At 35.3% G+C, this 27,793-nt stretch overlaps 5 protein-coding genes across 6 annotated transcripts; 3 read left to right on the top strand and 2 right to left on the bottom strand.

The window, feature by feature from the left end:
- Positions 1-306: 306 nt before the first annotated feature.
- LOC111457187 (BAHD acyltransferase At5g47980) lies at positions 307-2,591 on the top strand. The gene is made up of 2 exons (XM_023099357.1): positions 307-727; positions 1,582-2,591. Exons 1-2 carry the CDS (start codon positions 317-319, stop codon positions 2,479-2,481), a joined length of 1,311 nt encoding a protein of 436 aa, XP_022955125.1. The 5' UTR covers positions 307-316; the 3' UTR covers positions 2,482-2,591.
- A 941-nt stretch (positions 2,592-3,532) lies between these two features.
- On the bottom strand, positions 3,533-7,003 carry LOC111457186 (cytochrome P450 87A3-like). The gene is made up of 9 exons (XM_023099356.1): positions 6,725-7,003; positions 5,649-5,976; positions 5,237-5,389; positions 4,890-5,138; positions 4,666-4,755; positions 4,395-4,473; positions 4,118-4,224; positions 3,905-4,032; positions 3,533-3,816 (listed from the first exon to the last, which is right to left on the bottom strand). The coding sequence occupies exons 1-9, from the start codon at positions 6,922-6,924 to the stop codon at positions 3,726-3,728; spliced, it is 1,425 nt and encodes a 474-aa protein (XP_022955124.1). The 5' UTR covers positions 6,925-7,003; the 3' UTR covers positions 3,533-3,725.
- Positions 7,004-11,538: 4,535 nt separating this feature from the next.
- Positions 11,539-12,628, bottom strand: LOC111457191 (zerumbone synthase-like). The gene is made up of 3 exons (XM_023099364.1): positions 12,536-12,628; positions 12,080-12,460; positions 11,539-12,012 (listed from the first exon to the last, which is right to left on the bottom strand). The coding sequence occupies exons 1-3, from the start codon at positions 12,571-12,573 to the stop codon at positions 11,583-11,585; spliced, it is 849 nt and encodes a 282-aa protein (XP_022955132.1). The 5' UTR covers positions 12,574-12,628; the 3' UTR covers positions 11,539-11,582.
- Positions 12,629-14,159: 1,531 nt separating this feature from the next.
- LOC111457185 (protein DETOXIFICATION 35-like) lies at positions 14,160-17,979 on the top strand. The gene is made up of 7 exons (XM_023099355.1): positions 14,160-14,459; positions 15,345-15,970; positions 16,053-16,109; positions 16,181-16,419; positions 17,236-17,354; positions 17,447-17,533; positions 17,605-17,979. The coding sequence occupies exons 1-7, from the start codon at positions 14,202-14,204 to the stop codon at positions 17,677-17,679; spliced, it is 1,461 nt and encodes a 486-aa protein (XP_022955123.1). The 5' UTR covers positions 14,160-14,201; the 3' UTR covers positions 17,680-17,979.
- A 4,756-nt stretch (positions 17,980-22,735) lies between these two features.
- LOC111457189 lies at positions 22,736-27,669 on the top strand. 2 transcript variants are annotated; one of them, XM_023099362.1, is made up of 7 exons: positions 22,736-23,063; positions 23,209-23,442; positions 25,618-25,835; positions 26,196-26,436; positions 26,630-26,715; positions 26,801-26,892; positions 26,986-27,669. In XM_023099362.1, exons 2-7 carry the CDS (start codon positions 23,335-23,337, stop codon positions 27,249-27,251), a joined length of 1,011 nt encoding a protein of 336 aa, XP_022955130.1. In that variant the 5' UTR covers positions 22,736-23,063; positions 23,209-23,334; the 3' UTR covers positions 27,252-27,669. The 2 variants fall into 2 exon arrangements, with proteins under 2 accessions (XP_022955130.1, XP_022955129.1); XM_023099361.1 differs by having other exon boundaries at positions 22,739-23,063; positions 26,965-27,669.
- The last annotated feature ends 124 nt before the right edge of the window (positions 27,670-27,793 follow it).

The following is a 27,793-nucleotide window of genomic DNA, read 5'->3' as shown; positions in this document are numbered from 1 at the left end:
TTTTTTTTGTCTATATGAAAAATATGGAAGAAAAATAAAAATTAATAAAAAAACATATTATAAAAAAAATTAATCTAAATATAATTCAACCAATTATATATATATATTTCAGAAAATTTATTTGTTTGGGTTATTGAAAAAACCCTAATAATTATATATAAATTTGTAAGCAAAAATTAGAGTTCACATGATTCACGCCAAACGAAATCTCATCCATTAAACAAAATAAGTTCATCATCATCATCCTGGCCGTCCACCAATATATATATTCCGTTCATTCAGTTCCATTTTCACAGACAGCTTCAAAATCCCAACAATGGAACTACAAATTCTCTCCAAACAGATCATCAAACCTTCTTCTCCCACCCCTCCGGAGCTACGCCGTTTCAACCTCTCTCTGCTCGACCAGCTCGCCACCGCCGGCTATGTCCCTCTCATTCTCTTCTTCGCCAACCACGGCGGAGCGCCGACTTTCGAGGAGAGATCTCGCCGTCTTAAGAAGTCTCTGGCGGAGACTTTGACCCGGTTTTACCCACTCGCTGGTCGGGCTAGAGAGAATAGCTACATCGAATGTAACGACGACGGCGCTGAGTATGTTGAAGCTCGAGCCAACTCTGTTCTCGCCGATTTTCTTAAGGAACCGACGCCGGAGCTGCTTGCTTGTTTTCTTCCGATTAAGACCGAAGCCCCTGAGGCGGCCGACGGCGGACGTATGTTTTTAGTTCAGGTATTTCCAAACTCACTACTAACACATATTGTTTGCTTTAGCAAGTTAAGCTCACGGTTTTAAAACGTTTTACATGGGCCAATCTCTGTTTGGCCCGAGTAAACCTTTGCACGCTTCCGTTACATTTTTGGGATACCTACCCTCATAAAAACGGTCTATGTGAGACTATCCCTGGTCCTGATATAAAGTTAGAATTCTAGCTCTTCTAGAATGGTATCTCACGAATGGCTCGGGTCCCCCGGAATGGGGCCTTCTTTGCCCTCTACCTAAGCAAGAAAGGCCAAAGCCAATCCCAGGGAACAATGAAGCTTCATGTTTTGTTTCCCTCTTTAATTGATGTGGGATCTCACAATCTACCCGTTCGAGGGTCAGCATCCTCGCTGACACTCATTCTTGTCCCAAATCGATGTGGGTCCTCTCAATTCACCCTCAGTCAGGGTCCAGCATTCTCGCTGGCACACCATTTGGTGTCCACCTCCCTTCGGGGGTCAGCCTTCTTGCTGACACACCATTTAGTGTCTCGCTCTTATACCATTTGTAACAGCACAAGCCCACAACTAGCAAATATTGTCCACTTTGGCCTGTCATATATCGTTGTTATCAACCTGACGGTTTTAAAACCATCTGCTAGGGAAAAATTTTCATACTTCTGTAAATTTTCACCCTTCTTGCGGTTTTAAAACCATTCGATATATCGCTCATATTATAGACTACAAGCCCACTGCAAGCAGAGATACTGTCTGCTTTGACCTATTTGGTATTATTATTAGCCTCACAATTTTAAAACCCATCTGAGAGATTTAATTTTAAATTTTAAAAATTAGAAAAATGAAATTAATAATTTTAAATTTTAGGTGACATTATTCGAATGCGGCGGAATGGCAATAGGTGTAAGCTTCTCACACAAGCTAGTCGACGCATACTCCATCAGCGTCATCTTAAAAACCTGGTACCTAGCGGCGCTCGGCTCCGACACGGCGGAGGCCGAGTTTCTACAAGCATCTCTGGTTCCACCGCCGGAAGGAATCCCAATCAGTGTCCCTCCGACCGACTTAGGCGCCAAGGACAAATTAGCAAGCCGAAGACTAGTCTTCAACGGCTCCAAAATCGCCGCTCTAAAAGCCGCCGCCGGGAGTAAGCTCATACCTAACCCAACTCGGGTGGAAGCCATAACGGCGCTCATATGGAAATGCGCGATGAAAGCCGCCACCAAAACGACGTCGTCAAATCCTCCAACTCTATCCGTCATGTCCCAAACGGTAAATTTACGCAAAAGACTAACCCCACCGCCGCCGGAATATTCCATCGGAAACCTCCTCGGGAACTTCGTGTCGGAGAGAATCCCGCCGGCGGAGAAAACCCTGCCGGAGCTTGTGGAGCTTCTGAGAGATGGAATTACAGAGTTTAATAAAAATGGGATTAATAGATACGAAGGGAAAGATGCGTTTTTGAAGATAATTGAAAAGCTTCAAGAATTGGGAGCTCTGTTTATGAGAGATGACGTGGCGTTTTATATCAGCAGTAGTTGGAGCCGGTTCGGGTTGTACGAGATGGATTTCGGGTGGGGAAAACCGGTTTGGGTCAGTATTGGGAGCATCATGTTCTTGAATTTTGTGGTGCTTACGGACGCTAGAGATGGGGAAGGAATTGAGGCTTGGGTTACTTTGAAAGAAGATGAAATGGGTTCTTTTGAGCTTGATGAGGAGTTGCTTGATTTTGCTTCGGTCAACCCGAGCGTCGTTATGTTGACCTAGACTGGTTCGGTTCAATATAATTGTTACTTGTGAAGCAAACCCGAGCATCGTTGTGTTGATCTAGACTGGTTCGGTTCAATATAATTGTCACTTGTGAAGCAAACCCGAGCATCGTTGTGTTGACCTAGTTTGTTTCGGTTCAATAAATTGTCTCTTGTGAAGTTGCATGATGATCATCAATAATATGTATTTCAATTTTTCGTGAAATATTCTATAAATTTTATGAGATCTTTTTTTCTCGGTAATATATATATATATATATATATATATATATATATATATATATATATGTTTTATGATCACTGGTCGGTGCCCTCAGAATAACAGTAACATCCCATACCTAGAATTTGGAGTTTGAATTCGACACCTGATAGCCCCGACATTCATGTATGTGGTAAAGTAGTTTATTGAAGATTGAATTTTCTCTGTGGTGAGGGTTCGACCCACTTTGATGGCTTTACGATCTCTTCATGTCAGACCAAACTTGGAGCTATTTTTTGGCTGATAATTCCTTACCCTAATTCTTGTAAGTCTTTCTTAGTCAGCCTATTGTTAGGATTGCTCTCATTCAGATATGGTTTCAGTGCATTCATGTACCTTTCGTTTACTCAGATGTCACAATAACAGATAACTCTATGTATCAATTTTACGATGAACATTCACGAGATTAATGAAGCTTTATAAAAACCACACTAAAACTTTCATAATAACCTCACCGTTGTAGATATTGTCTGTTTCAACCCTCACGGTTTTAAAACGCGTATAGTAGGGAGAGGTTTTCACACCCTTATAAGGAATATTTTGTTCCACTCTTGAACTAATGCGAGATCTCACACAGTCTCTCCGACTACATCACAATACCCTTCCCCTCCCATGATAGCACCACCTAATTTTGCTGCATCGACTCGTAGTAGCACACACATCTTTATTCACCGGATAAAGTGACCTAAGTTCGTATTAACAAATTCTATTGATCTAGAACGTCTTAATCAGTTAAATTATAGTTTCTTTTTTCATTCAACAATTGTGTAGACAAGTGATTAACCCCCGTCTTATCACCTTCTTCAATGAGCTATGTTCAAATTGGTTTCGTACGGTGGTTAAGCTGATCTTAATCATTTTAACACAAGAAAATTTACGAAAAAAGACGTAGCTTTATTGAAACGTGGACGATAAACGTAGTACAACTAGCAATACGACGATAAACGATGGCATTTTTTGTTTAAGCCTTTCATTATATTCAATCATTCCTTGGGAGTGAACTTGACATGTAGCCCATCTTCAAAGCTCAATATATGAGCTCTTGCAACCTTTCCTCCCTTAAGCTTGGTCCATCTATCAAAATTAAAATTAAAAATTAGATTAGAGTGATTAATTAATCTCTCTTATGCGTTAATCAAAGCTTAATTTATAAACTATGTACCTATACTTAGTGAAGAGGATATGGAGGAATGTGCACAAGTAGACTTTAGAGTACTCAGCACCAGCACAATGCCTTAAACCTCCCCCAAATGGCATGAAGTTCTTTTGAATCGTAATCGAGTCCAACTCCTACGATATAACCCAAACTCGAGGTTATTAACTGTTAGATGTATGAAAGAAACAATCTTTTGAGTTGTTGTCGTTGTTGGTATACCTTCCAACGCCATGGGTTGAAGGTATGGGGATCCTTGTAAACAGCTGGGTCCCTATGACGAGAAGCCGTAACGAGCATTACTGTCCATCCTTCCGGGATTGTGTATCCTGCATTCGTCCAACGTGGATAAGTGAAAACATTAATATTGATATAATATGAAGAGATGTCCTATCTCCATCCCGACCACTTATTTCAATCCCCATTTCGTAAAATTCCTCGTTTCTTTTCGTGGGGTTCGGGTAATAACATGAACAAGAACAATAACGAGAAGATTTACCGTTTATTTGAAGTTCTTTGGTTGTTTTCCTCAACAAGGCTGGAGTTACACTCCCTAACCTAAGTGTTTCGAAGATGACCTAAACACCAAAAGAAATAAACAATTATAAGAAGAAAAAGTTCTTCGCTAGCAGATATTGTCCTTTTTGGGCTTTCCCTCAAGGTTTTAAAACGAGTCTACTAGGGAAAGGTTTCCACACCCTTATAACGGGTGTTTCGTTCTCCTCTCCAACCAACGTGGGATATCAGAGTATAAGAGAATCGAATCATACATGAAGAGTGAAAGTCATGGATTTGTATTCTTCCCAAGTAATTGGCCCATCTGGGTCAGCTCTAGCGTTTCTAATGGCTTCATGCTCGGCCTTTATCACAACAAACAAACGTATCGTTAGAAAAACGCTTAAATCCAACGTTTACAACGTGATTATTCCATTTAAACGAAAACCCACGTTGTGTCAGTCTTATCAAATAATTTTAGAGTCGTTTCGATTCTTACTTCTAGCTCTTTGACAACGTCGGGATGATCGGCGAGGTAGTTGAGAACCAAAGTAAGAGTGGTGGAGATTGACTCAAAGCTAGCAAAGCTTATAGAAAACAATAATTGGATGATGAAATCATCTGAAATGAACTGTTGTGATCCCTTATCTTTAATGGCTTGCCCCAAGAAATCCTCATCACTTCCTGCTCCTGAAGCCAATCTTCCCTCTAGAATTTCTCTTAGCTTCTTTTGGATTTCCTTCATGTCCTACAAGTTACCGAAACGTTAACTCGTTAGCTTAAGGTTTACGACGAAGAACGAAGAACGAAGAACGAAGAACGGATATTTGATTAGGTAATGATCACCTTCATGCATTTGTTGTAGGTGGTGCCAGGAACATTAATAGGCAAGGTGAGAAAGCCTCCAAGGAGTCCTGTGAACTTCTTTGTGAGACCCCCAGTTAGTAATTTACTTGAATCTTCACTCACCATCTTAACCATTGAAGTTCGGAAAACCATCTACAAAATAAGTCGAAGAATTGTTAAGCTACGAACCGAGTGTTAAATGAACACGACTCTCCACAATGGTATGATATTGTCCATTTGAGCCTAAGCTCGCATGGCTTTGTTTTGGACTTACCCAAAAGGCCTCGTACCAATAGAGATAGTATTCTTTGATTATAAACTCTTTGATTATAAACTCATTATCATTCCCTAAATTAGCTGATATGTAGCATCAAGGGAGAGTAGTGACTGAAGCTAGGTAGGTACGACGTACCACGGCGGCGGAGTCCTTGACTTCGACGGAGGGTTGGGTGGCCCAATAACGAAGGGTTTCCTTAGCGGATTCTTCGATCCGAGGTAGGAAACGCTCGCGGAGCGACTCGGCACCGAAGTGGTTGAGAGTGATGCTTCTAATGTACTTGTGGATGAAGCCAAGAGCTTTGAGCCATTCAGTGTCAAGTCCGAAGAATTTGGAGAGTGTGTCCAAATACCACATTTCTACGGCTCTTCCTTCTTGAAGCATTATGTAATTGTTGAACTCTGCGTCAGTTGAAACCACCACCGGCCTTCCCGCCAAACATGTCTTGAAGATTGATCCATATCTTCAAAAAAAAAACCCACAAAATTTTCAGCTTTTTAATTTTCAAATTTATCGAACGTTCGTCTAACCCGAGTCTAGATTTTTATAGGGACCCACCTCAAATGAGGGGGAGAATGGAGGAGGGAACGAAAAGTATACTCTCCGTCTCCGTCCCCATCTCCAATCCCGACTATATAAAACTTTTATGTATATATAGATACATACATCGAGATTATATTCTCCGTCGTGGTCCCCACCTAAATCCTAGCTCTTGCCTCGAGTTTTCCTATCTGAGCTTTCCTTCAAGGTTTAAAATATATATGCTAAGAAGAGGTTTCCACACTTGAGATATTGTTCTTTTTGGGATTTCCCGACACCCGGGGTATTATTCTTTTTTGGCTTTCCCTCTCGGACTTCCCCTCAAGATTTTAAAACGTGTCTACTAGAGAGAATTTTCCACACATTTCTGTGCTTCCCCGCTAAGAAGATTTTAAAACGTGTCTATTAGGGAGGTTTCCACACCCTTCCGAGCTTCCCTTCAAAGTTTTAAAACGCTTCGGCTAGATAGAGGTTTTCATACCTTTCTAGGGCATGTTTTTTCCCGCAAAGAAAAATTCCTATAACTCGATCTCCCAAAAAATAAAAATAAAAGAAGAATTTCATATATGTATATATATATTAGATAAGAACGAGAAAGAGTTTCTTATCCCGACCCATAAACATCTATATTTATTATATTTATAATCATCGTAACACGAAAACAAAAATACCTTTTAACTTTCTTCTTAATAAAAGGGTGAACATCAAGAGAGTCACTGGGTCGAGCCAACTGAAGCGTCTCTCCGACGAGGGGCAACCCCATGGTGCCCGGCGGCAGAACGCCGTTGAACTTAGAATCCTTCCATTTGTTGATCCAATGGATGTAATAAGCAACCGCCAGCGTCGCCAAACCGACCACGATTGCCCACATTGTATCTTCTTTCTAAGTTTCCGACGACCCTGACCGACCGCGCCGAACCCGAAGGAGATCAGATGTTCTGCAACTGAGTAAGGAAGGAGAAAGGGTGACAGTTTATATAGATGGTGTTGAAGATTTAAAAAAAAACAATGTATATAATAAAATATTATTTTATTTATTTATAAAATTTCAAAATATTTATTATTTATAAACCGCGTAAAAACCTCTTTTTATCATACGTGTTTTGGAACGGTGAGACTGACAGTTATAAATGACGGGTTAAAGTGGACAATATCTATTAACAGTGGATTTAGGTTATTACAGAACTCGTGAACTCGACTCGACTAAATTGAATTAATTGAATTTTTTGAGTAATTAATTAATTAATTTTTCATAAAAATAAATGGTGTGGCTTAATGAAACGTGATTCACGATGGTAGATGTTGGGCATGCAGCCAACGTTGTAATATTATTTTAATGAGAAATATGGTAATATTTTATTACCAAATGTATGCGTTGGTGACTAAAATTATTCTTCTTTGGTATTATTTTTAATATTCTTTTTGTTTATTATTATTATTTTTGGGTTATTATCGGAGTACACGAGTTGGGTTCCGGAATCTTTTGAACTAGCTCAAAAGCTCGGGTTGGTTGGGTTTGTGACACGATAACCTGCATAGAATTCAAAATTCATGTCGAGTTGTTTTTTTAGGTTAATAGCTAAAATTTTATAAATCTCAAATATCAAATATTTATAAGTGACAATGTATTACTAATGTCGGTTGTAAACGAAAAATATTCTTAATTTTCATAATAATCTTAAGAATAGGGTGGGAGTTGAATTGGGTTGTAAGTGTATTTTTGGGATGGTTAGGTTGACCCGACCACAAAAATGTCAACTCGTGAATCGACCTAAAATTTTCAATTTTTTAACCTTTATAGTTTGGATTGGGTAGTTCGGGTTGGCCAGATTCTCGAGTCATGTGAACATTTCTAATCAAACAACTTATAAAATAAAGAAACTTTAATATATGTCAATTTGAATATAGCTCAATAAGATATCAATTATCATTTTAAGAATGAATGGATTGTTTTTTTATTCCCACAATTTGTTGAATTAAATGAATTACATTTCAAAATAATAATTTTAAAATGAAAGTTATTAGGTCAACTCGAATGCATTTCAGCGTGTTAACTCATGTTTTTTTACCAAAAATTTAAAGGGTATTTATAATAAATAACGAATGAAAATATGAAAAATTAAGTGTTACGATGAGTTTTTCTTTAGAGAGATCGGGATCGAGGAATAAAGAGGTAAACGAAAAACCCATATAATCGAAACTTTGTAACTTCAGTAATCTGCTGTATTTTGATTATTAGAAGTCGTAACCTAATTCTTTAGATCCGTGGAAACTAGATATATAATGTTGTACGAGAAATCTTGATGAAATTTTGGTTGTAGCTTAAGTTAACACGCAAAGGACATAAAGGGAATTTCGAAAAAATATTTGGAAAATCACAAGGAGCGTGAGGTTGAAGATTATAGGCTCATGAGACGCACGTGCATGTGGCTGCGAGTGAGGTGCAACTGGCTAAGTGTTTAGGCATGTGGGACAAGGTCTATGGGTGCATGAGGGCGCACGTGACCTAGGACCAGACTCCGATTTGTCCTGTTAGACTTTTTTTGACCTGTTCTATTAAGATTAATAAGAGAAATTGTGATAAGCTACCCGATTGAGAGTAAATTATGAGACGAAAGGAGTTAGTGATCCAAGTAAGTAGCGTATCAGAGCTCTTAAACGAGCTTTTAACTTATTTTATATACGTAAAGCATGTTAATTATGTGATAAGAAGCTTTATATAATAAATGAGTGTGAATGACACGTTTTAATTTATGTATCTACGAAGTATGCATAAGATTGTTAAGATGCTACAAATTCATAATGGAAATATAAGTCGTATGACTTTAAAGGTTGAAAATGTTTAATTTCTGACGAACACGTTGTATGCTAAGTTAGTAACAATAAGTATTCATAACCATCAAATTGTATGTTATGACAGGCCGTTAGAAAGTTTAGTAAACGACCGTATTTGACTGAGAACGAGTCTTATATGCGTGTTCGAAAATTGTGATAAGCATAAATATAGCTAACCGTTTAAACCTGTTAGCTAGAATACCTTCTAACAAACAAAACGTCGTAATAAATGAAATTATCAACGGTTGAACTGGCGCGTTACAATAATTTATTTATAAAAAAAAAATATGGTAACATTTCTATAAAAACCAAACACCATTCTAATTCAGATAAATTAATAAAAATATCTTTAAACTTTGAAATTTGTCTCAAAAATATTTTTTAATTTTTAAAAATTTTAATAATATCTTAAATTAAAAAAAATAATAATAAATTTAATACCCTTATCTTTGTTTTTTACTATTCAAAATGATTAACCTTTTATTTCAAAAATACCTTTAAATTTTTTAATTTTCAAAAACTTAGTATTAAATTTTTTAAAAAAAAACTTCAAAAGTACTTTTTAATTTTTTTTATTATTTCAAAAATATATTTATCCTTATCACATTTTAAAAATACTCATAAATTTTAAAAAATAATATTAAAAAGTTTGAAAATAAATTATAACGGCGGATAGAAATAGTAAAAAAATTTATTTATAAAATAAGAATGTTAATTCTACTTTTAAAATTTTATAAATATATTTTTAACATAGTATTAGTATTATTTTTAAAAGACGGATTAGTATTAATAAAAAAAGTTTAAAATTTAAGTATATTAATAAAATAAAAATTAAACTTTTAAACGTATTTTAAAAACACTATTAAAAATGGAATATTTTATTAAATAAAATATTAAGGCAATTGTTAAGAGTATTATTGAAACTTCAATTGAAATTTTAAGAATATTTTATTAATTTATTAATTTATTTGTCGTTTTGCAGATTATAACGTGATTCACGTGTTTCAAAACTACAAGACAAATGTTAAATACCCTGAAGAGATGGATCTAACGGTCGTGATTTTTCTAATTTCAGGAGCCCGATAAACTCTAATAAAATAGTAAATAAATAAATAAATAAAACATACCCATTTGGAAATAATAATGGCTTTTAAATTTTAAATCTGATTGTTACTTACAAAATTTTAAAATATATATTTTCGTTATTAAATTTTTATACTTACACAAAAATTAACAAAATTCTTGTCGGTCACGTGCTTTTTTCTCTCTCTCGTCCTCCAAATTATAACCTATATTAAAAAAAAAACGTCTTTCTTTACGAGTGTACACAAATAGGGTTAAAGAAATATTTTGAACTAACTCGAAATTCAAGTCAGTTGGACTAATGACTCGAACAAGACATAATAGAGTTCAAAATTCAAGTTGATACGTTGGACTGGATTATCGAGTTATTTTAAAAAAAACGGTATAATTTAATTATTAAGTAGGATCATAATATTTTAATTATTAATAAAACTTAAATCTCACACATATTTTTAGTTTATAATATAATAACATTATCCATACCATCAACGTGATTCACGACAATTAAAATACAAACAAAATAATAATTTTAAGAATAAAATTATTTTCGTACAGACAAAACCAACCAGAAAATTAAAAAAAATAAATTAATTGTGAATATTTAAACAAAACGACAATAATATAAATTGAAAATAAAATAAAAATAAAACTTGTCCCATGTCGGGATTCACGTGGAAGGCCTTCCGTTAGACCATATAGTAAAATTAAAACATTTACAAATTATTATTTTTATGTTATAATTAATCATATTTAATTATTACTAATATTTAATGTATGGTTTACTTAATAAATTAAATTATGTTTTTTTATATTAAATAAAAAATAATAAGAGATGACTTAGAAATGGTATGAAATAAATGTTTTTAATTGAATTTCCTAAAATGCACTTTCTCAATATTAAAAAATACCTAATAATATTTGATAATATTAATATTTTGGCTAATTTTCATTTTTAATTGTGTAATTCAATCTATAAAATATAATTTTAACGGTATGGGAAACTCAATTTCGACGATTTTCCTGTGGTGAATCGCTGTTCTAATCTCGAAAAAATAACTGAAGAATTTTACGGGATGAAAATTGAAATAGGGGCTGAGAGGGGGACGGACTTCCCGCCCCCCGTCTCGTGGACATCTCTAAACGTAGTTTATACGAACCAAGACATCAATCATATAATATAAACTTTCGTTACAATTTATGTCACATCAAAACAGAATCAAGCTTCATTTATTTTTTCAGTATTTCTTTAATGTATTTTAAGAGTTTTATTTATTTTAATATTATATTTATCTAGTGGCTAATTATTGTCTTAAAATACTAAAATACAGGGTTCTCATTGAGACAGGTATGTTATTTTTGTAAAAGACTTTAGAAAATGCAGTATTTGTGTTTTTCTTAGTCCGGGCTATGTTTTTTTTGTATAGTTTAGGTTATATTTTTAGAATCATTCAAGTTTGACATGATCGATCTTGCTCATAAAGTAATTCGAATCTCAAACAAATGTTATTATTTTGGACTATTTGATCAACAAGACTACCCGAACTAACCAAACTCTTAACATAATTCAAACACAAAATCATAAATTTATTGAATCTCTTAAACGAGGATTAATCACGATGATTGTGCATAAGCTTTAACACTTAATTCAAAACTCGGGTTAGTAAGACTAAACCCACCGTCAATCACCATATTTAGTCCGCTAACATATTTCGACTCGTCACTAGCTAAGTATAGAGCTGCTTTAGCTATATCCTCAACATCCATCATTGCTCCTTTCAAGTTTCCCGACATGTAAATTAGGGTTTCCATTGCCTTCTTCTGCTCGACATCCATCGACGGTAGCAACATTGGCGTCACCGCCGCGAACGGCGATATCGCATTCACTCTGATCCCATGAGGCCCGAGTTCCACTGCGAGTGTCTTCATCAATCCCACAATGGCATGTTTTGATGCGGAATATGCCGGTGTGTTTCCACTACAGATCACCGACGCCATGCTCGACGTGAACAAGATGCACCCTGACTTTGCAGGAACCATGACCCTGATGTCGATAAAAATAAATGATTAAATTTATCGTAACTTATTAACTTATGTGATAAGTTTAGTACCTAGCAGCGTGTTTGGCTCCCATGAAAGTACCGAACACATTGACATCAAAGACTTTCTTGAAGTCATTCATGTCGGTGTTCATCGTCATGGCAGTAACATCGCCACGGATGCCAGCATTGTTGAACATGATGTCGAGCTTTCCGTACTTATCAACAGCAAAGTCGACAGCGTTCGAGATGTCGGATTCATTAGTGACATCACAATGGAAATAGGAAACGTCGTGATCGGTGGCATCATTGAGCTCCTTGCAGAGGGCAGCAGCGAGGTCGTCTTGGACGTCAGCGATCACCACTTTGGCTCCATTCTTCACAAAAAGCCTCACCGTCGACGCGCCGATCCCGCTCGCTCCGCCGGTGATCAGAGCGACTTTTCCGGCCAATCTGCAACAGAAAACAGAGATGATTCCATTAGAGATGAGTTGATATTAGTTTAATTTTAAGGGGAATTTTGTGTACCTTTTGGAGATGGTTGCAGAAACGCCATTGGAGCTCATTTTGGTGTGGAAGAGGAAGACGAAGGCCTGTTTCTGCAGGCTTATATTTGCCCCTTTTTATAGATGACATCAGTTCCAAATTTCGTTTAATTATGGATAATTTTATTATTATTTAATTAATTATATACATATTATTGAAACGCGTCCAGAGAGATTTCCACACCCTTACAAAGGAATGTTTCGTTTCTCTCTCCAACTGATATGGGATCTCACAATCCACCTCCCCTTGGCGGTCCAACATCCTTGTTGGCACACCGCCCAGTATCTGACTCTAATACCATTTGTAACCGCTCAAGCTCACTGTTAGTAGATATTTTTCTCTTTAGCTTCTTAAGTATCGTCGTCAATCTCACGGTTTTAAAACGCGTCTGTTGGTTTCTACACTCTTATAAAGGAATGTTTCGTTCTTCTCCCCAACTGACGTGGGATCTCACAATCCACCGCCCCTTAAGGGCCAACGTCCTCATTGGCACACTGCCCGGTATCTGGCTCTGATACTATTTGTAACAGCTGAAGTTCACCGTTAGTAGATATTATTCTCTTTAGCCCGTTACGTATCGTCGTCAGTCTCACGGTTTTAAAATGCGTCTGTTAAAGAAAGGTTTCCACATCCTTATAAGAAATGTTTCGTTTCTCTCTCAAACTGATGTGGGATCTCACAATTCACCGCCCCTTTGCGGCCCAACGTCCTCGTTGGCACACCGCCTGGTATCTGGCTCTAATACCATTTGTAACAGCTTAAGCTCACCGTTAGTAGATATTGTTCTTTTTAGCCTGTTAAGTATCGTCGTCAGTCTCACGGTTTTAAAACGCGTCTGTTAAAGAGAGATTTCCACACCCTTATAAGGAATGTTTCGTTTCTCCCTCCAACTGACGTGGGATCTCACAATCCACCGCCCCTTGGGGGCCCAACATCCTCATTAACACATCGCCCGATATCTGGCTCTAATACCATTTGTAACAGCTCAAGCTCACCATTAATAGATATTGTTCTCTTTAGCCCATTACGTATCATTGTCAGTCTTACATTTTTAAAACACGTATGTCAAGGAAATGTTTCCACACCCTTATATCAAATGTTTAATTTCTTTCTCCAACCAATGTGGGATCTCACAATCCACCATCTTGAGAGCCCAACGTCCTTGCTGGCACACCACCCAGTGTCATACTATTTATAACACCCCAAGCCCACCGTTAGTAAATATTGTTCAATTTAGTCCATTACATGTCATTGTCAGTCTTACGTTTTTAAAACACGTATATTAGAAAAATGTTTTTACATCCTTATAAGAAATGTTTCGTTCCCCTATCCAACCGAAGTGGGATCATTCAAAAAGTGTGATTGTTACGTCGTTCTAGATAGCCCTCCCATCTATCTTTCATTTAATATTACATTCAAATTTGTAATAGAATAATGTTTTAGTGATAGTTTTGAGAAATGGTCGTGGATCACGTGGTTATACAAATACAATTATGTACCACTTTCGTGGACAGGAGTATGGGCCTAAAATCGTAACTTTCCACTTCAAAAAGTAACCCATTTCACCCGAAATCTATAGTTTATATATTCCTCGGCTATCGGCGAATGGTTTGCTTACAAAAAATATCTGTCCCCTGTTTCGCCGGAGATGGATGCAGCGCCACTTCTCGGCGAGGGGAACGGCGGAGACTATGCTCCGGCGAGGACATTTAAGGAGTTCAAGAAGATCGTGTGGAGTGAGACGGTGAAGACTTGGCTGATCTCCGGTCCGGTGATTTTCCAGATCGTTTGTCAATATGGAACCAACTCTGTCACTAATATTTTTGTGGGTCAGCTCGGGGAGCTTGAGCTCTCTGGAATTTCCATTGCCATCTCTGTTATTGCCACTTTCGCTTTCGGTTTCATGGTATGTACTCTCTCTGTTATTGCTACTTTCTCTGCGGTCTTTTGGGAAAACACAAAGCAAAACCACGAGAGCTTATGCATAAAGTGGACAATATCATACCATTACGGAGAGTCGTTATTCCTAATGTGGTATTAGAGTCATGTCCTTAACTTAGTTATGTCAATAGAATTCTCAAATGTCGAACAAATGGTGTACTTTGTTCGAGGACTCCAAAGAAGTCGAGCTTCGATTAAGGGGATATCAAAGTCATGCCCTTAACTTAGCTATGTCAATAGAATACTCAAATGTCGAATAAAGGGTATACTTTGTTCGAGGACTCCAGAGAAGAAGTCGAGCCTTGATTAAGGGGAGGCTATTCGAGGGCTCCATAGACTTCAGGGAAGGCTCTGTAGTGTACTTTATTGGAAAGGAGGATTGTTGAGAGGGAGTCCCACGTTTACTAATTTAGGGATACATCTTCATTGGTACGAGGCCTTTTGGGGACTCAAAGCCACGAGAGCTTAGGTTCAAAGTGAATAATATCATAGAAGAGATGATTATTCCTAATATGTTATCAGAGTCATGCTCTTAACATAGTCATGTCAATAGAATCCTCAAATGTCGAACAAAGGGTGTACTTTGTTCGAGAACTCCAGAGAAGGATTTGAGCCTCGATTAAGGGGATGTTCGAGGGCTCCACAAGGAAGGCTCGGTAGGATTATTGAGAGTGAGTCCTACGTTAGCTAACTTAGGAAATGACCATAGGTTTATAAGTAAGGAATACATCTTCATTGGTATGCAGCCTTTTAGGGGCTCAAAGCCACGAGTTCTTATGCTCGTGACAATATCATACCATGGTAGAGGCTCGTTATTCCTCTCTCTAAAAAGTTTCATTATTGTGAACAGTTTGGAATGGGAAGTGCAACGGAAACACTATGCGGCCAAGCATTTGGGGCAGGACAAATCCACATGCTGGGAGTATATATGCAGAGATCATGGGTCATAATGTTGATATGTGCACTGCTAATCACACCAGTCTATGTGTTTGCTACTCCCATTTTGAAGCTATTGGGGCAACAAGACGATGTAGCAGAGCTGGCTGGAAGCTTCTCAGTGCTCATACTCCCACAGCTCTTCTCCTTTGTGGTGGCTTTCCCAACCCAAAAGTTCCTGCAAGCACAAAGCAAAGTGTGGGCCTTGGCTTGGATTGGATTTGGTGCCCTTATGGCCCATGTCTTGATGCTGTGGCTCTTCATTTTCCAGCTCGGTTGGGGCACCACCGGCGCTGGCTTGGCCTTGAACATCTCTGGTTGGGGCATTGCCATTGCTCAAGTCATTTATGTGTTTGGTTGGTGCAGTGATGCTTGGAGGGGCTTCTCTTGGTTGGCTTTCAAGGATTTGTGGGGCTTTGTTCAGCTCTCATTTTCATCTGCTATCATGTTTTGCTTGGAGATTTGGTATATGAGTAGCATTGTTGTTCTTGCTGGTCACCTTCCAAATGCTGTCATTTCTGTTGATTCGCTATCCATTTGGTATGTATGGTTTAGTTCTTTGATATCATGTATTGTAGCTGTGTTCTTGGTGATTTGAAGCTTCTTTTGTGGTTTTTTTCAGTATGAACTTGAATGGATGGGAAAATATCATTTTCATTGGAGTTAATGTTGCTATGAGGTAATGAAATTTTGCAGTTTTTAAGGTTTAGATACACTTTGTGTTGATGTTTTTGTGTTGTTTGTTTATAGTGTTAGAGTCTCCAATGAGCTTGGGAAGGGACGGCCTCGTGCAGCGATGTACTCCGTTTACGTGACGATAGCGGAGTCTCTCGTTCTTGGTCTCCTCTTTATGGTCTTGATATTCTTTGTCAAGGATCATTTCGCTGTCATCTTCACAAGTAGTGTTGCTGTGCAGAAATATGTTGCCAAATTGGCTTATCTTCTTGGTATAACCATGGTTCTCAATAGTGTCCAACCAGTCATATCAGGTGAGCTTAAAAATCTTTCTTTCTTACGAGATTCCACGTTAGTTGGAAAGGGAAAACGAAGCATTTTTTTTATAAGGGTATGGAAATCTATCTCTAATAGACGCATTTTAAAACTGCAAAATTGGTGGTGATACATAAAAGGCCAAGTAGACTTTGACTGTTACAAATGGTATCAGAGCCACGTACCGAGTGGTGTGTTAGCTAGGAAGTTGGGCCCCCAAGAGGGGTGGATTGTGAGATCCCGCGTCGGTTGGAAAGGGGAACAAAACATTTCTTATGTAACAGGCCAAAGGAGACGTTTTCTGTTAGCGGTAGGCTTGAGTTGTTACAAATGGTATCAGAGCCAAGCACCAGGTGGTGTGCCAACTAGGATGCTGGGCTCTCAAGAGGGGTGGATTGTGAGATCCCACATCAGTTGAAGAGAGAAACGAAACATTTCTGAAAGAGTGTGGAAACCTCTCCCTAATAAATGCATTTAAAACTATGAGACTGATGGTGATACATAACGGGCCAAAGCAGACAATATTTGTTAGCGGTGGGCTTAGCCTGTTACAAATGGTATCAGAGCCAGGCACTAGGCAGTGTGCCAGCAAGGACGCTGGATCCTCAAGGGGGGTGGATTGCGAGATCCCACATCGGTTAAAGAACGGAACGAAACATTTCTTATGAAGGTGTGGAAACCTCTCCCTAATAGACGCGTTTTAAAACCACGAGGTTAACAGTGATACATAACGATATCTGTTAGTAGTGAGCTTGGGTCGTTACATTCTCATTGAATGACCGTTTGAAATTGTGTGTGGCATCCCTTGTTTTCAGGTGTGGCCATAGGAGCAGGATGGCAAGCATTGGTGGCTTACATAAACTTAGCCTGCTATTACATTTTTGGTCTCCCTCTTGGGATTGTCTTGGGTTACGTAGCGAAATTCGGAGTCAAGGTATCTCAAAACTCGTATCGTGTTATCGTGTTATCGTGTTATGTTTCGTTGACATCTTTAAACCTCGAACTTTCTTGATTCGTTTCATATAGGGGCTGTGGGGCGGAATGATCGCCGGGATCGCGATGCAAACGTTGCTGCTGCTACTCGTCCTATACAAAACCAACTGGAACAAAGAAGTAAGCAAAAGCACATGAGTTTATGTGTCAAAGCATTTCAATGGCTAACATGTTGAGTATAATGGTTGCAGGTTGAGGAAACTTCTGGAAGGATGCAGAAATGGACTGGACAAGACATCCAAAGAGATAATAGAGCTGAAAGCTAGAAGAGGATCAGTTGTTCATCACTTTCTTTCATTATCTTCTATGTCTTTCCTTCTTAATTTCATTTTTGACTTTTGACTTTTGACTTTCAGCTAAGTGTTTGAGAAATTTCGATCATTTTGACTTTAATTTCAGCATTAGGTCAACTCGTGATTGAGCTATACTGTCTGTTTTAACTTGTTACGTATCGTTGTTAGTCTCACGATTTTAAAACGTATCTATTAGGGATAAGTTTTCATACCTTTATGAGGAATGTTTCAGTGTTCTCTCGAACTCGTGTGAAATCTCCAATCGAATCAAAATAGTGATCAATGATCGGGAAGTTTGTTTCAGTTCGAGAGTATGTGAAAATACTGTAATATTGAAAATACTATATTTAAAGAACTAAAATACTATAATCACGTAAACATTTTCCTTCTCATACTGTAATTATTGAAAATTTGAAATTATATTGGTAAAATATTATATTATATTTTGAATTATTAAATTTATTAGGATGGTTTCTATTTTTAATAAAAATTATATTAAAAAATAAAAATTATTCACTAAAAATATTTTTCGAAATGAATAATTATAATTATATATATATAATTTTATGGGATAAGAATTGAAACAATTAATAATAATTGATTTTTTTTTTTTTTTAACAATCATTCAAATATTCATTTAATGAAATAAATTTATGAATTTGTGATATTTACAAAATTTATGATGTTTCCATATATTTAAACGGTACATATTAATTTATTATATAATTTTTAATGACATTATTGACAGATAACAACACTTTTATTGATTGGTGGCTTTATTTTATTGTGTTATTATAGATATGAAATAATAATATATTTTTATTGGTTAAAGAAAACAAAAGAAAATGCAATTTTTATTGGTTCTGCGGCGTTGGTACTTGCTACTAAGCCCACCGTTTTTCAATAAAGAATGTAGCCTTTTTGTAAGTCTATAGTGACCGGTTTCTTGCATGTCGAGGATTCGATCAGGTCAACTAACATGCGATTTATCGAACGAGAAGTTAAGCACGAATTAGAAAATTGATAAAAGAACTTAATCGATGCTTGACTACGAAGGGTTTATGTTCAACTTTACGAGTTGCTGGTTGAAAGGGACTCGTTTCTTGCATGTCTAGGATTCGATCAAATCAACCAACGATCGGTTTATCGAATGAGAAGTTAAGGAAGGGCTAGAAAATTGATAAAAGAACCTAATTGATGCTTGACTACGAAGGGTTTGTGTTCAACTTTACGAGTTGCTAGGTTGAAAGGGACTCGTTTCTTGCATGTCCAGGATTCAATCAGATTAGCCAATGACTAGTTTACTGAACAAGAAGTTAAGCAAGGGTTAGAAAATTGACAAAAAGAATCTAACCGATGCTTGACTACGAAGGGTTTATGTTCAACTCCACGAGTTCATGGGTTGAAAGGGGCTCGTTTCTTGCAGTCCAAGATTCGATCAGATCAGCTAACGACTAGTTTATTGAACGAGAAGCTAAGCCAGGGATTGAAAACATATATTATGGAGGAATAAAATTATTTAAAAATATGTATATATAAAAGTTTTAAATTTATGCTACGTATTAATAAATTAAATTCAAAATTAATATCGATTAAATAGATAAGTACAAGGGTAAAACCGACTTTTAATTTAAAAAAATAACATTCGGTCTTGGAATATGATGGACATAAAGATAGAGAGTAGAGACATATCTTCCTCGGTCAGACCTTAGGCTAAATAAAATGTAGACAAAATATTTGGCATCAAATCCGTAATAAATTAATGGGTTTTTTAATTTAAATTCTTTAATTCCATCCATAAATTACTAATTTTGAAAACTCCCTTCTCTACGTAAATTCTAATTAAATCAATTTTCCTTATTTTCTCCTTTTTTTTATTTATTTATCGGGAAATAATTAAAAATAAATAACAATAATAAATCTTAAATGTAATTAAAGCCAAATTATTTATTTCAGGAAATAATTTTAAAAATACACACCCACTCAATTTTTCGTTACCATATTAGCTAAAGAGAAACTAAAATTGGCATTATTCGCTATTTTTATGCGTTTTTGTAATATATATAATTTAGTTATAAAAATAAAATTATTTATATATTTATTTATTTGTTGCAAAATTGGAGTTTTGCACGTCTGCGTTCAAAATGGGTTTTTAAGGATAGTGTTAAATGACACGAGTATACCAACATTACACTTATACCTTTGAATCGAAAGTATATGGAACGCTCTCCTGTACGATATTTGTAAATGACTGAGCATGGACCTGAGAAAGTTGATGGCTCAATAGTATTTGGATGGATGGATGGTTGGAATGTCCCGATGTATAGGTGATTTATGGGTCGATTCTCAATAAATATGTCTATGCGAGGAACAAGGATCAATGACATCTTGAAATATAGGACACCATAAAAAAACGTAGATCATGAATAAACTTATAATTTGTGCATGATAAGTCTCTAAAAAATTTTAAAATTATTCGATATAAACTTTAATTATGCGGTTAAAGAACTTTAAAATTTTAAATTTATGTCCTTTCTTCCATAAATTTTTAAAAATTAGAAAAATTTAAATTTAAATGGTAAGTTTGAAACATTATGTCTATATATATGTATATGTATGGAGATGTATATATATATATATATATATATATATATATATATATGGAGATGTATATATGTATGTATATGTATATATATGTATATACAGTCTGTCAAACGCGTTTACTAAAAAGATTAAAACGAAATTTTTATTTTTATTTAAGATACGCATCTAAAAAAGAAATAAAAAATACATTCGATCGTGTATTTTCTCAACCGTACTTTTTATTTTTTATTTTTTGAATAAATGCTTCGTTCTCTAAAGTACGTATGCTCTTTTCTATGCTCTTATCTAGTTACTTTATAATTTAAAATATATATATATATATATATATATATATATTTATTTATTTATTTATTTATTTTCGTTTAATTAAGATTTTATAACAATTGAGTATATTTTTTAAAAATTACATTATAAATAGTTTTTAAAAAATTAATGGTTATTGGAGAATAAATAATAAAAAATAATTAGGAAATTTTTTAAATCCAACTAATTTCACACGTGGAAATAAGGTGGTATTCACTCACATTTACAAAAATATATAATTTTATACAAAATTAAATTAATTATAAATTTAATCCGTGGTTTTTTCAAATTTAAATTTATTTAGTCTCCAATAGTGAGTCATATTTAATAAATTTTGAATATATAAGATTTCAATTTTATATATAATTTTAGAAATTAATTAATTTAAATATAAAAATAAAATTTATATCTACTAGAATTCTAAAATTTTATTTTAATAAAAATTATATTGTTATAGGATAAATTTTGAATATTAAATTGGTTACAAATAAATTATTATTTCAGTCAAAATATTGAAAAAAAATATTTTTTTAAAGGAAAGTATAAAATAAAAATGAATATTTAAATTGAAGAGATAAAATAAGAATGAGCATAAGAAGACAAGAAAGATGTCAGCCTTTGGTTGCAAACGTGTTGAATAATCAAAGATTCTTTTTTTTTTAATAATATATAATTTTTGTGAACCAAACAAATTCGAAATTTCTAATTTACTTATTTATTTTTTTATAGCAGATTTTGGATAAAATCAAAATATTAAATTCTAGCCTCGTATCATGTTTTAATATATATATATATATTTAATGTTTGGAATGGTTCTTAATTTTATAAGAAATTCTCAAATTAATAATTTATATTCAACATGTGGGTGTGCTTTAAAATTATTTAAAATAACTAAAATTATATATATGTATTTTTCTTTTCCGTGACTCAATTATAAAAACATATTTTTCGATAACTCAATCCTATAAACTCAAATATTAAACGTATTTGTTTTAAAGAAATCTTATATTGGATTATCTTTTCAGAAATTTTTTTATGTAATACGATGAGTTTGGACAAAAACATGCTGAAAATATATTTAGTTAATAAGCAAATATATGTCATCTAATATATATTTAAGTTATTTTAAGATAATTTTATTTAAATCTCAAATTATTTTTATTTTTAAAATTTGGAAAGTGTTTTTAAAATGTGAGCTGATCTAGTTATTATTAATAATTAAAATTTAATAAAAGTCCATTATAAAAAATATACAAATTAGAACTCATAATTAATATATATTACAAACATTTTAAAAAAATTAATATTATGAAAGTTAATTGGACAAAAAAAAAAAAAAAATCTTCAACCAACAAATCAAATTAAATTCTTTTAAAAAATATTTAAAATATAAAAGAATAAATATAACCAAATTCGAACATTTGAGTTGTAATTTTGAGTTGTAATTTTGACAAGTAGTAGTGCTGGAAAGAGTTCCACACCATTATAATAAATGTTTCGTTCCCCTATCCATAGCCAATATGGATATTGGGACGCAGTCTGGTCCTAGCTCTCTAATACCATTTGTAACAGTCCAAGCTCACGGGTAGCACATAGCCCCTAACTTTCTAATACCATTTGTAACAATCCAAGTCCACTGGTAGCCGTATCAACTTGGTTCTAGCTCTCTAATACCATTTGTATCAATTCAAGCTCACTGATAGCACGTAGCCTTATGTGCTCACGATTTTAAAACGCTATTTACTAATAAAAAAGGATTTCCCCACTTTAATTAAAAAAAAAATGTTTATTTCACTCTTAAGACCTCGCAATAAACCAAAACGTAGAGAAGCGAAAAAAGAAAATGCAAAGAAAAGAAAGGACAAATTGAGGTGTCAAGGTGGCCTATGAACAGAACTCTTTGATAGCAAACGTGTAGCTTGGCTAACCCCTCCGTAGCATTCTCAGCAGTGCGTTCCATTACCATGCCGCTGCGTCCCCTCTACACGCGGCGAAAATAAAAACATTTTAATTTATTATTCCCCATGTAAATCCATTTTTTTCTTTATTAAATTAAAAAAAAAATTCATTTAAGAATATCCTTTTTAATTTAATTTAATTTAATTTAATTTCTCTCGTCTTTATCTCCGCCCAATTTATTTATTGGAGAGCCTAAAAATCAGTTTCCTTCGCCCAATTACTTCAATTAATTCCCAATAAATCGATTAAAATAATGCTATGAATCTGTGCCTCTGAGATGCCAATTTCTCAGTCAAAATCTCTTCTCCTATCCTCAATCCCTCGTCTTCTTCATCTCCGGATCCGCCTTCTGCTTCACTCCGTCCTTCTCTGTCGCCATTAATGGCTTCCTCTTCCTCTTCCTCTTCCTCTTCCTCTTCCTCCATCATTTCGGTGTCTGCTGCGGGAGAAATCGCCGAAGGATTCATTCATTGCTGATTAAAATCTGAACAGTACGTTTACTTCTTCTTCTTCTTCTTCTTCTTCTTCTTCTTCTTCTCTCTCTGATTTCATCTTTTTCCTTTTACTTCCACTTCTCATTCTCTGTAATCAATTCCTCTACTCCGCCGCTGAATCCGCTTTTCCTGTTTTCATCAGCCGGATTAGCCGATCAAGTTCTGCGTTCTTCCGTGTATTTAACCACCGGAAACTCACATTCTTCGAAAAAAAAAAGCCCTAGCCGGAATTCCGATCGGAAGCGAGATTCAGAGAAGGAATACATCGATGACTCAAACGACGTCGTTTAGTTTCGCCAATCGTAAAACTTCCTCGAATTTGGAGCGGTTTCTTCAATGCGTTACTCCTTCCGTTCCTTGGCGAACTCTTCCTCAGGTAAAAAGCAAAAAATCCCTTAAATCTTTTTATTTTCCGTTTATTTTGTTAATTTATTGTTATATTATACCTTAATTTTAATTACAGAATTTAAAATTCTCCCATTTTCCGCCACCATTATAATTTATTTTCCATATTCACCGTTATATTTTTTAATTTTCTTGCCATTTTTATAGATGAAGATATTTACTACATTTATTATATTTATTATATTTTTTCTGGAGGGAGTGATAAAAAAAAAAAGAAAAAAAAGAGTCGGAGTGAATCCGCGGGAATAATACTAAACGTGGCGGATAGATTTCTAATTTCCTTAACTCGCTGAGTCACCTTTTCTCCTTTTGTCTTTTTGTGTAAATTATGTAATGGGCCGAGTCGTTGTCCTTCTGGGCCCATTAAGACTAAGATGGCTATAATATTCTCCGAATATACTATATATATACACCAATCTCCTCTTCTACTAATTTATAATAATGCCAAATTAATAAAAATATTTTTGCTAAAAAGAAAAAATTTTAAACATTAAAAGTTTTCAATAAAATTCTTACATTTAAAATTTTTTAAAAGTAGCGTCAACATTGTCCCGATGGAAACTGTCTATTAGCATCTCATAATAGATATTTTTTATTTTTTTTTAAAGTTTAAATGTATTTTTGAAGTTTTTTTTAATAAAAAAATAGTATTTATGAAACTTTTGAAAATTTGTATTTTTGAAATAAAGTTTTAACTGTTTCCGTCCAAAACTAAAGGCAATTGTATATATATATATTTTTTTAGTTTTAAGAATATTATTGAAATTTTTGAAAGTTTTAGGGGTATTTTTAAAATAAAGTAGAGTATTTTTTTTATTTTTTATTTATAATTGAGTGAATTTATAATAATTATTTTTAAATCAATATATAATTTTTTTTTATTTTTTTTTTATTGAATTATGTTTCTGGTGTAGTAACTATAAACTCATTATCATAATATTTTTGAAATTAGCTATTTTTGTCATTTGGTTAGAAAACAAAAGAAATTATTTTTTTTTAAAAAAATTATATTTAGGCCGACCCTACAAGGGTGGCCATTAAGCAACGTGCTTAAAGAGACGGGCCCACGTGTCATATTGATTGGCTTTTAAAGAAATATTCCTCTACTTTTTCCCTTCCATGAATAAAAATATTTTGTAAATTAAATTTGATTGATATTCATCACAAAAAGATAGAACTTGTGGGTCATCATTTTTCGTCCTGAAGTGCTAAATTAGAGGTGTTAAAAGAATGGATAAGGCACCAACTCGGTTTGATAAAATTTTAAATTAATAATCCAAGTAATTCGGTTGGACCCTTAATAATAAGGATCGTTTAGGTTTAAAAAATTTATAATCGAACAATTGAATTAGGTATAATAGGATGTTTCTACCTAACTTGACCCTGTTGGATGATGAAAGTACCACGTCGGCTAATTTAGAGAATGGTCATGAGTTTATAATTAAGGAATACTCTCCCCCATTGGTACGAGGCCTTTTGGGAAGCCCAAAACAAGGCCATGAGAGTTTCACTCAGAGTGGACAATATCATACCATTGTGGAGAGTTGTGTTTGTCTAACATGGTATCAGAGCCATGGTCATGGGTTTATAATTAAGGAATACTCTCTCCATTGGTACGAGACTTTTTGGGGAAGCCAAAAGCAAAGTCATGAGACTTTCACTCAAAGTGAACAATATCATATCTGGTGGAGAGTCGGGTTCATAGCTTATACTAAATAATGTTGTAATTATATCATTTTTAGTCCATATATTAGTGTTTTTCTTTTTAATTGAACGCTAATGCTAGACTTTATTGTTGAAGGTTCTAAGAACATTCTCCCATAAAGAAGAAATTTATTATTAGCTTGCTTGAGATTTGAAACTTTCGAGGAAAATAATGGTTGTGGAAAGTTCATTCACTCGAGCTTTTCGGGTTTAGCGATGATTTATTATAGCATTAGAGTACGAGGTCGAGTAGGAGGTCGTGTAGGAGGTCGTGTAAGAGGTCGTGTGTTTCGAAAGAGTGATCAAGGGGGTGGGAATTTGAAGCCATTGGTTGCTGTTCTGTCTAAGCCTCATTTTATTGTATGCAATTCATGGAAGATGCTTGTAAGTGTTTCTGTCTTACTTTCTCTAAACTTACTATCATCTTTTCTTTTTCATTTAGAGCTGCCTTCATGATCTCAATAGTCATTGGCAACAACCTGATAAAGATACGGTTCAGTACTTCACGCTCGGCGAGCTATGGGATTGCTACAACGAATGGAGTGCATATGGCGCCGGTATCCCGATACAGTTGAACGGTTCGGAGACTGCCATGCAGTTCTATGTGCCTTATCTGTCTGCAATTCAGATCTACACAAGCAAGCCTGTTGCCCCTCCCAGGTATACTGAAGCTACTTTCATTTCATGCTTGCTGCTGCCTTGGAATGTTTGAAAACGCTGTTTCTCAATGACTAATGGCTTTTTATTGGTACGGGTCGAGATACAACTCGGACTCCGTTTAATTATTGGGAAGAATACTTAAAAAGTAATAAAAGGGAATGTTTGATATGCTCCTGTTGTATTGCACTGTATTATGAGATCTCACGTTGGTTGGGGAGGAGAACGGAACATTTTTTATAAGGGTGTTGAAACCTCTCCCTAATAGACGTGTTTTAAAAAACTTGAACGGAACATATCTGCTAGTGGTGGGCTTGGACTGTTATAGTATGTAATTTATTTTTGTTCGATTTCTCTTTACAGAAACCGAAGATATGATAGCGACATGGCAGAATGCGAAAGTGATTCGTGGAGTGACGATAGCTGGAGTGATAACCTGTCAAGATCCTTGAGCAACAACTCTAGCAGGACATGGGATGCGGTTTCTGAAGATTCGAGCTTCGACCAGGACGGATCGTGGTCGTTAAGGGAAAAACTTGGTTACCTCTCTTTACAATATATGGAGATGTCTTCTCCTTATTGGAGAGTGCCTCTTTTGGACAAGGTATGCCTATTTTTTGAGCTTGCATAAAAGAAAAGTATATCCTCAACCTCGACGTTCCGACGAGCATTTCTCGTCGAGGTTGGAAACTCGATGTCGTTAAGAACAAGAAACACAAAACCTATTGAACTTCAAATTTAACTGTTCCGTAGTTATGAACATCTTCTTTACTTATGTTCGAAAATTTTCATTTCAGATAACGGAACTAACTCAAACATATCCAGCTCTAAATACACTTAGGAGTGTGGATCTTTCTCCAGCAAGTTGGATGGCTGTTTCTTGGTAAACAACACCGCCTTCCTCTATCTATCGATCGACACGAGCTTTCGGGTTATTGATTTTGTTTGCTGCGTTCGGCTTGAATCAGGTATCCTATTTATCATATCCCGAGTCAAATAAACGACAAGGACTTCTCCACGTGCTTTCTAACTTATCATACATTGTCCTCGTCTTTCCAAGGTGCGTAATTGTCTGTCTATACTCGTTTCCGAATATGTTAGAATTCTTTGTCCAATGTTTGATGAATTACAGATTGCTCTATGGATCATGAAGGGCAAGATGGATGTACTTGTTCGAATATCGAAACCGCAGGCCAAACCGATGACAAAACGAGCGGTTTTTCTTCTTCTTCTTCTTCTTCTTGCCTTTTCCCATTTGGGTTAGCCACTTACAGAATGCAGGGAGATCTCTGGTTGCAGCCAGAGACATCGGATTACGAACGGATGGTCGATCTCTATCATACCGCCGATTCGTGGTTGAAACAGCTCAACGTTCATCACCACGACTTCAACTTCTTTTCCCTTCACTCAACCTTGTAGATAATGAGTTTCTTTTGTGCAACCAACATGAGAATACTATGCCTTGCCTCTTCCCACAGCACTTCACTTGACAGTTTAGCTAGAAAACTGAGTTTGATTGATTAAGAACAACAATCCTTTTGTAGTTTTTAACTCAGAAAAAAAAAAAGAAAGAAAAAGAAAATGATGAACAATTGTTGTGCTTTGAGGATGAGTTTTGTATTTAAGTTCAAGGCTTTAGTGTTTTGTTTTTCCCCACTTTCCTTTGGACCTTTTGTTGTGTTGTGTTGTGGACTTCCCTGACATTTAGAGGCTGCTGCTTTTTACAACATGCCTGATTGGAAGTTGTTTTGTAATGCAAGTTTCTATTATTGTACGTTACACGTTCTCGGGAAGCTTCTCGGTTCGTAGCTTTTAATAGACTCAAAAAACGTACTTAGATCGTTCCTTTTTCTGATATACAAAATATGATCGATTTTGTTTGCTAGTGTGACGAAAAAGAAAGAAAAGCGCTTCCGACCCAGGGATGTCCCCACACGAAGAGTTCCCCCCCCCCCCCCCCC

This window comes from Cucurbita moschata, unplaced genomic scaffold (assembly GCF_002738365.1).
Source record: "Cucurbita moschata cultivar Rifu unplaced genomic scaffold, Cmos_1.0 Cmo_Scf00019, whole genome shotgun sequence".
NCBI lineage: Eukaryota > Viridiplantae > Streptophyta > Magnoliopsida > Cucurbitales > Cucurbitaceae > Cucurbita > Cucurbita moschata.
The sequence above is the reverse complement of the archived record's forward strand: the minus strand, read 5'-3'. Positions and strand labels throughout refer to the sequence as shown.

What these genes read in the sequence shown, in the direction of transcription:
- LOC111457187 (XM_023099357.1), top strand. Translation starts at nt 317, where the DNA reads ATGGAACTACAAATTCTCTCCAAACAGATCATCAAACCTTCTTCTCCC. An exon ending in GACGTATGTTTTTAGTTCAG is followed by an intron (nt 728 to 1,581) that starts GTATTTCCAAAC and finishes TTTAAATTTTAG; the next exon opens with GTGACATTATTCGAATGCGG.
- LOC111457186 (XM_023099356.1), bottom strand. Translation starts at nt 6,924, where the DNA reads ATGTGGGCAATCGTGGTCGGTTTGGCGACGCTGGCGGTTGCTTATTAC. An exon ending in CCTACAACAAATGCATGAAG is followed by an intron (nt 5,139 to 5,236) that starts GTGATCATTACC and finishes GGTAACTTGTAG; the next exon opens with GACATGAAGGAAATCCAAAA. An exon ending in ATCCTCTTCACTAAGTATAG is followed by an intron (nt 3,817 to 3,904) that starts GTACATAGTTTA and finishes TAATTTTGATAG; the next exon opens with ATGGACCAAGCTTAAGGGAG.
- LOC111457191 (XM_023099364.1), bottom strand. Translation starts at nt 12,573, where the DNA reads ATGAGCTCCAATGGCGTTTCTGCAACCATCTCCAAAAG. An exon ending in TCTGCAACCATCTCCAAAAG is followed by an intron (nt 12,461 to 12,535) that starts GTACACAAAATT and finishes TTTCTGTTGCAG; the next exon opens with ATTGGCCGGAAAAGTCGCTC. An exon ending in GGAGCCAAACACGCTGCTAG is followed by an intron (nt 12,013 to 12,079) that starts GTACTAAACTTA and finishes TATCGACATCAG; the next exon opens with GGTCATGGTTCCTGCAAAGT.
- LOC111457185 (XM_023099355.1), top strand. Translation starts at nt 14,202, where the DNA reads ATGGATGCAGCGCCACTTCTCGGCGAGGGGAACGGCGGAGACTATGCT. An exon ending in GGAGTTAATGTTGCTATGAG is followed by an intron (nt 16,110 to 16,180) that starts GTAATGAAATTT and finishes GTTTGTTTATAG; the next exon opens with TGTTAGAGTCTCCAATGAGC. An exon ending in TGTCCAACCAGTCATATCAG is followed by an intron (nt 16,420 to 17,235) that starts GTGAGCTTAAAA and finishes CCTTGTTTTCAG; the next exon opens with GTGTGGCCATAGGAGCAGGA.
- LOC111457189 (XM_023099361.1), top strand. Translation starts at nt 23,335, where the DNA reads ATGACTCAAACGACGTCGTTTAGTTTCGCCAATCGTAAAACTTCCTCG. An exon ending in AAGCCTGTTGCCCCTCCCAG is followed by an intron (nt 25,836 to 26,195) that starts GTATACTGAAGC and finishes TTCTCTTTACAG; the next exon opens with AAACCGAAGATATGATAGCG. An exon ending in GAGTGCCTCTTTTGGACAAG is followed by an intron (nt 26,437 to 26,629) that starts GTATGCCTATTT and finishes TTTTCATTTCAG; the next exon opens with ATAACGGAACTAACTCAAAC.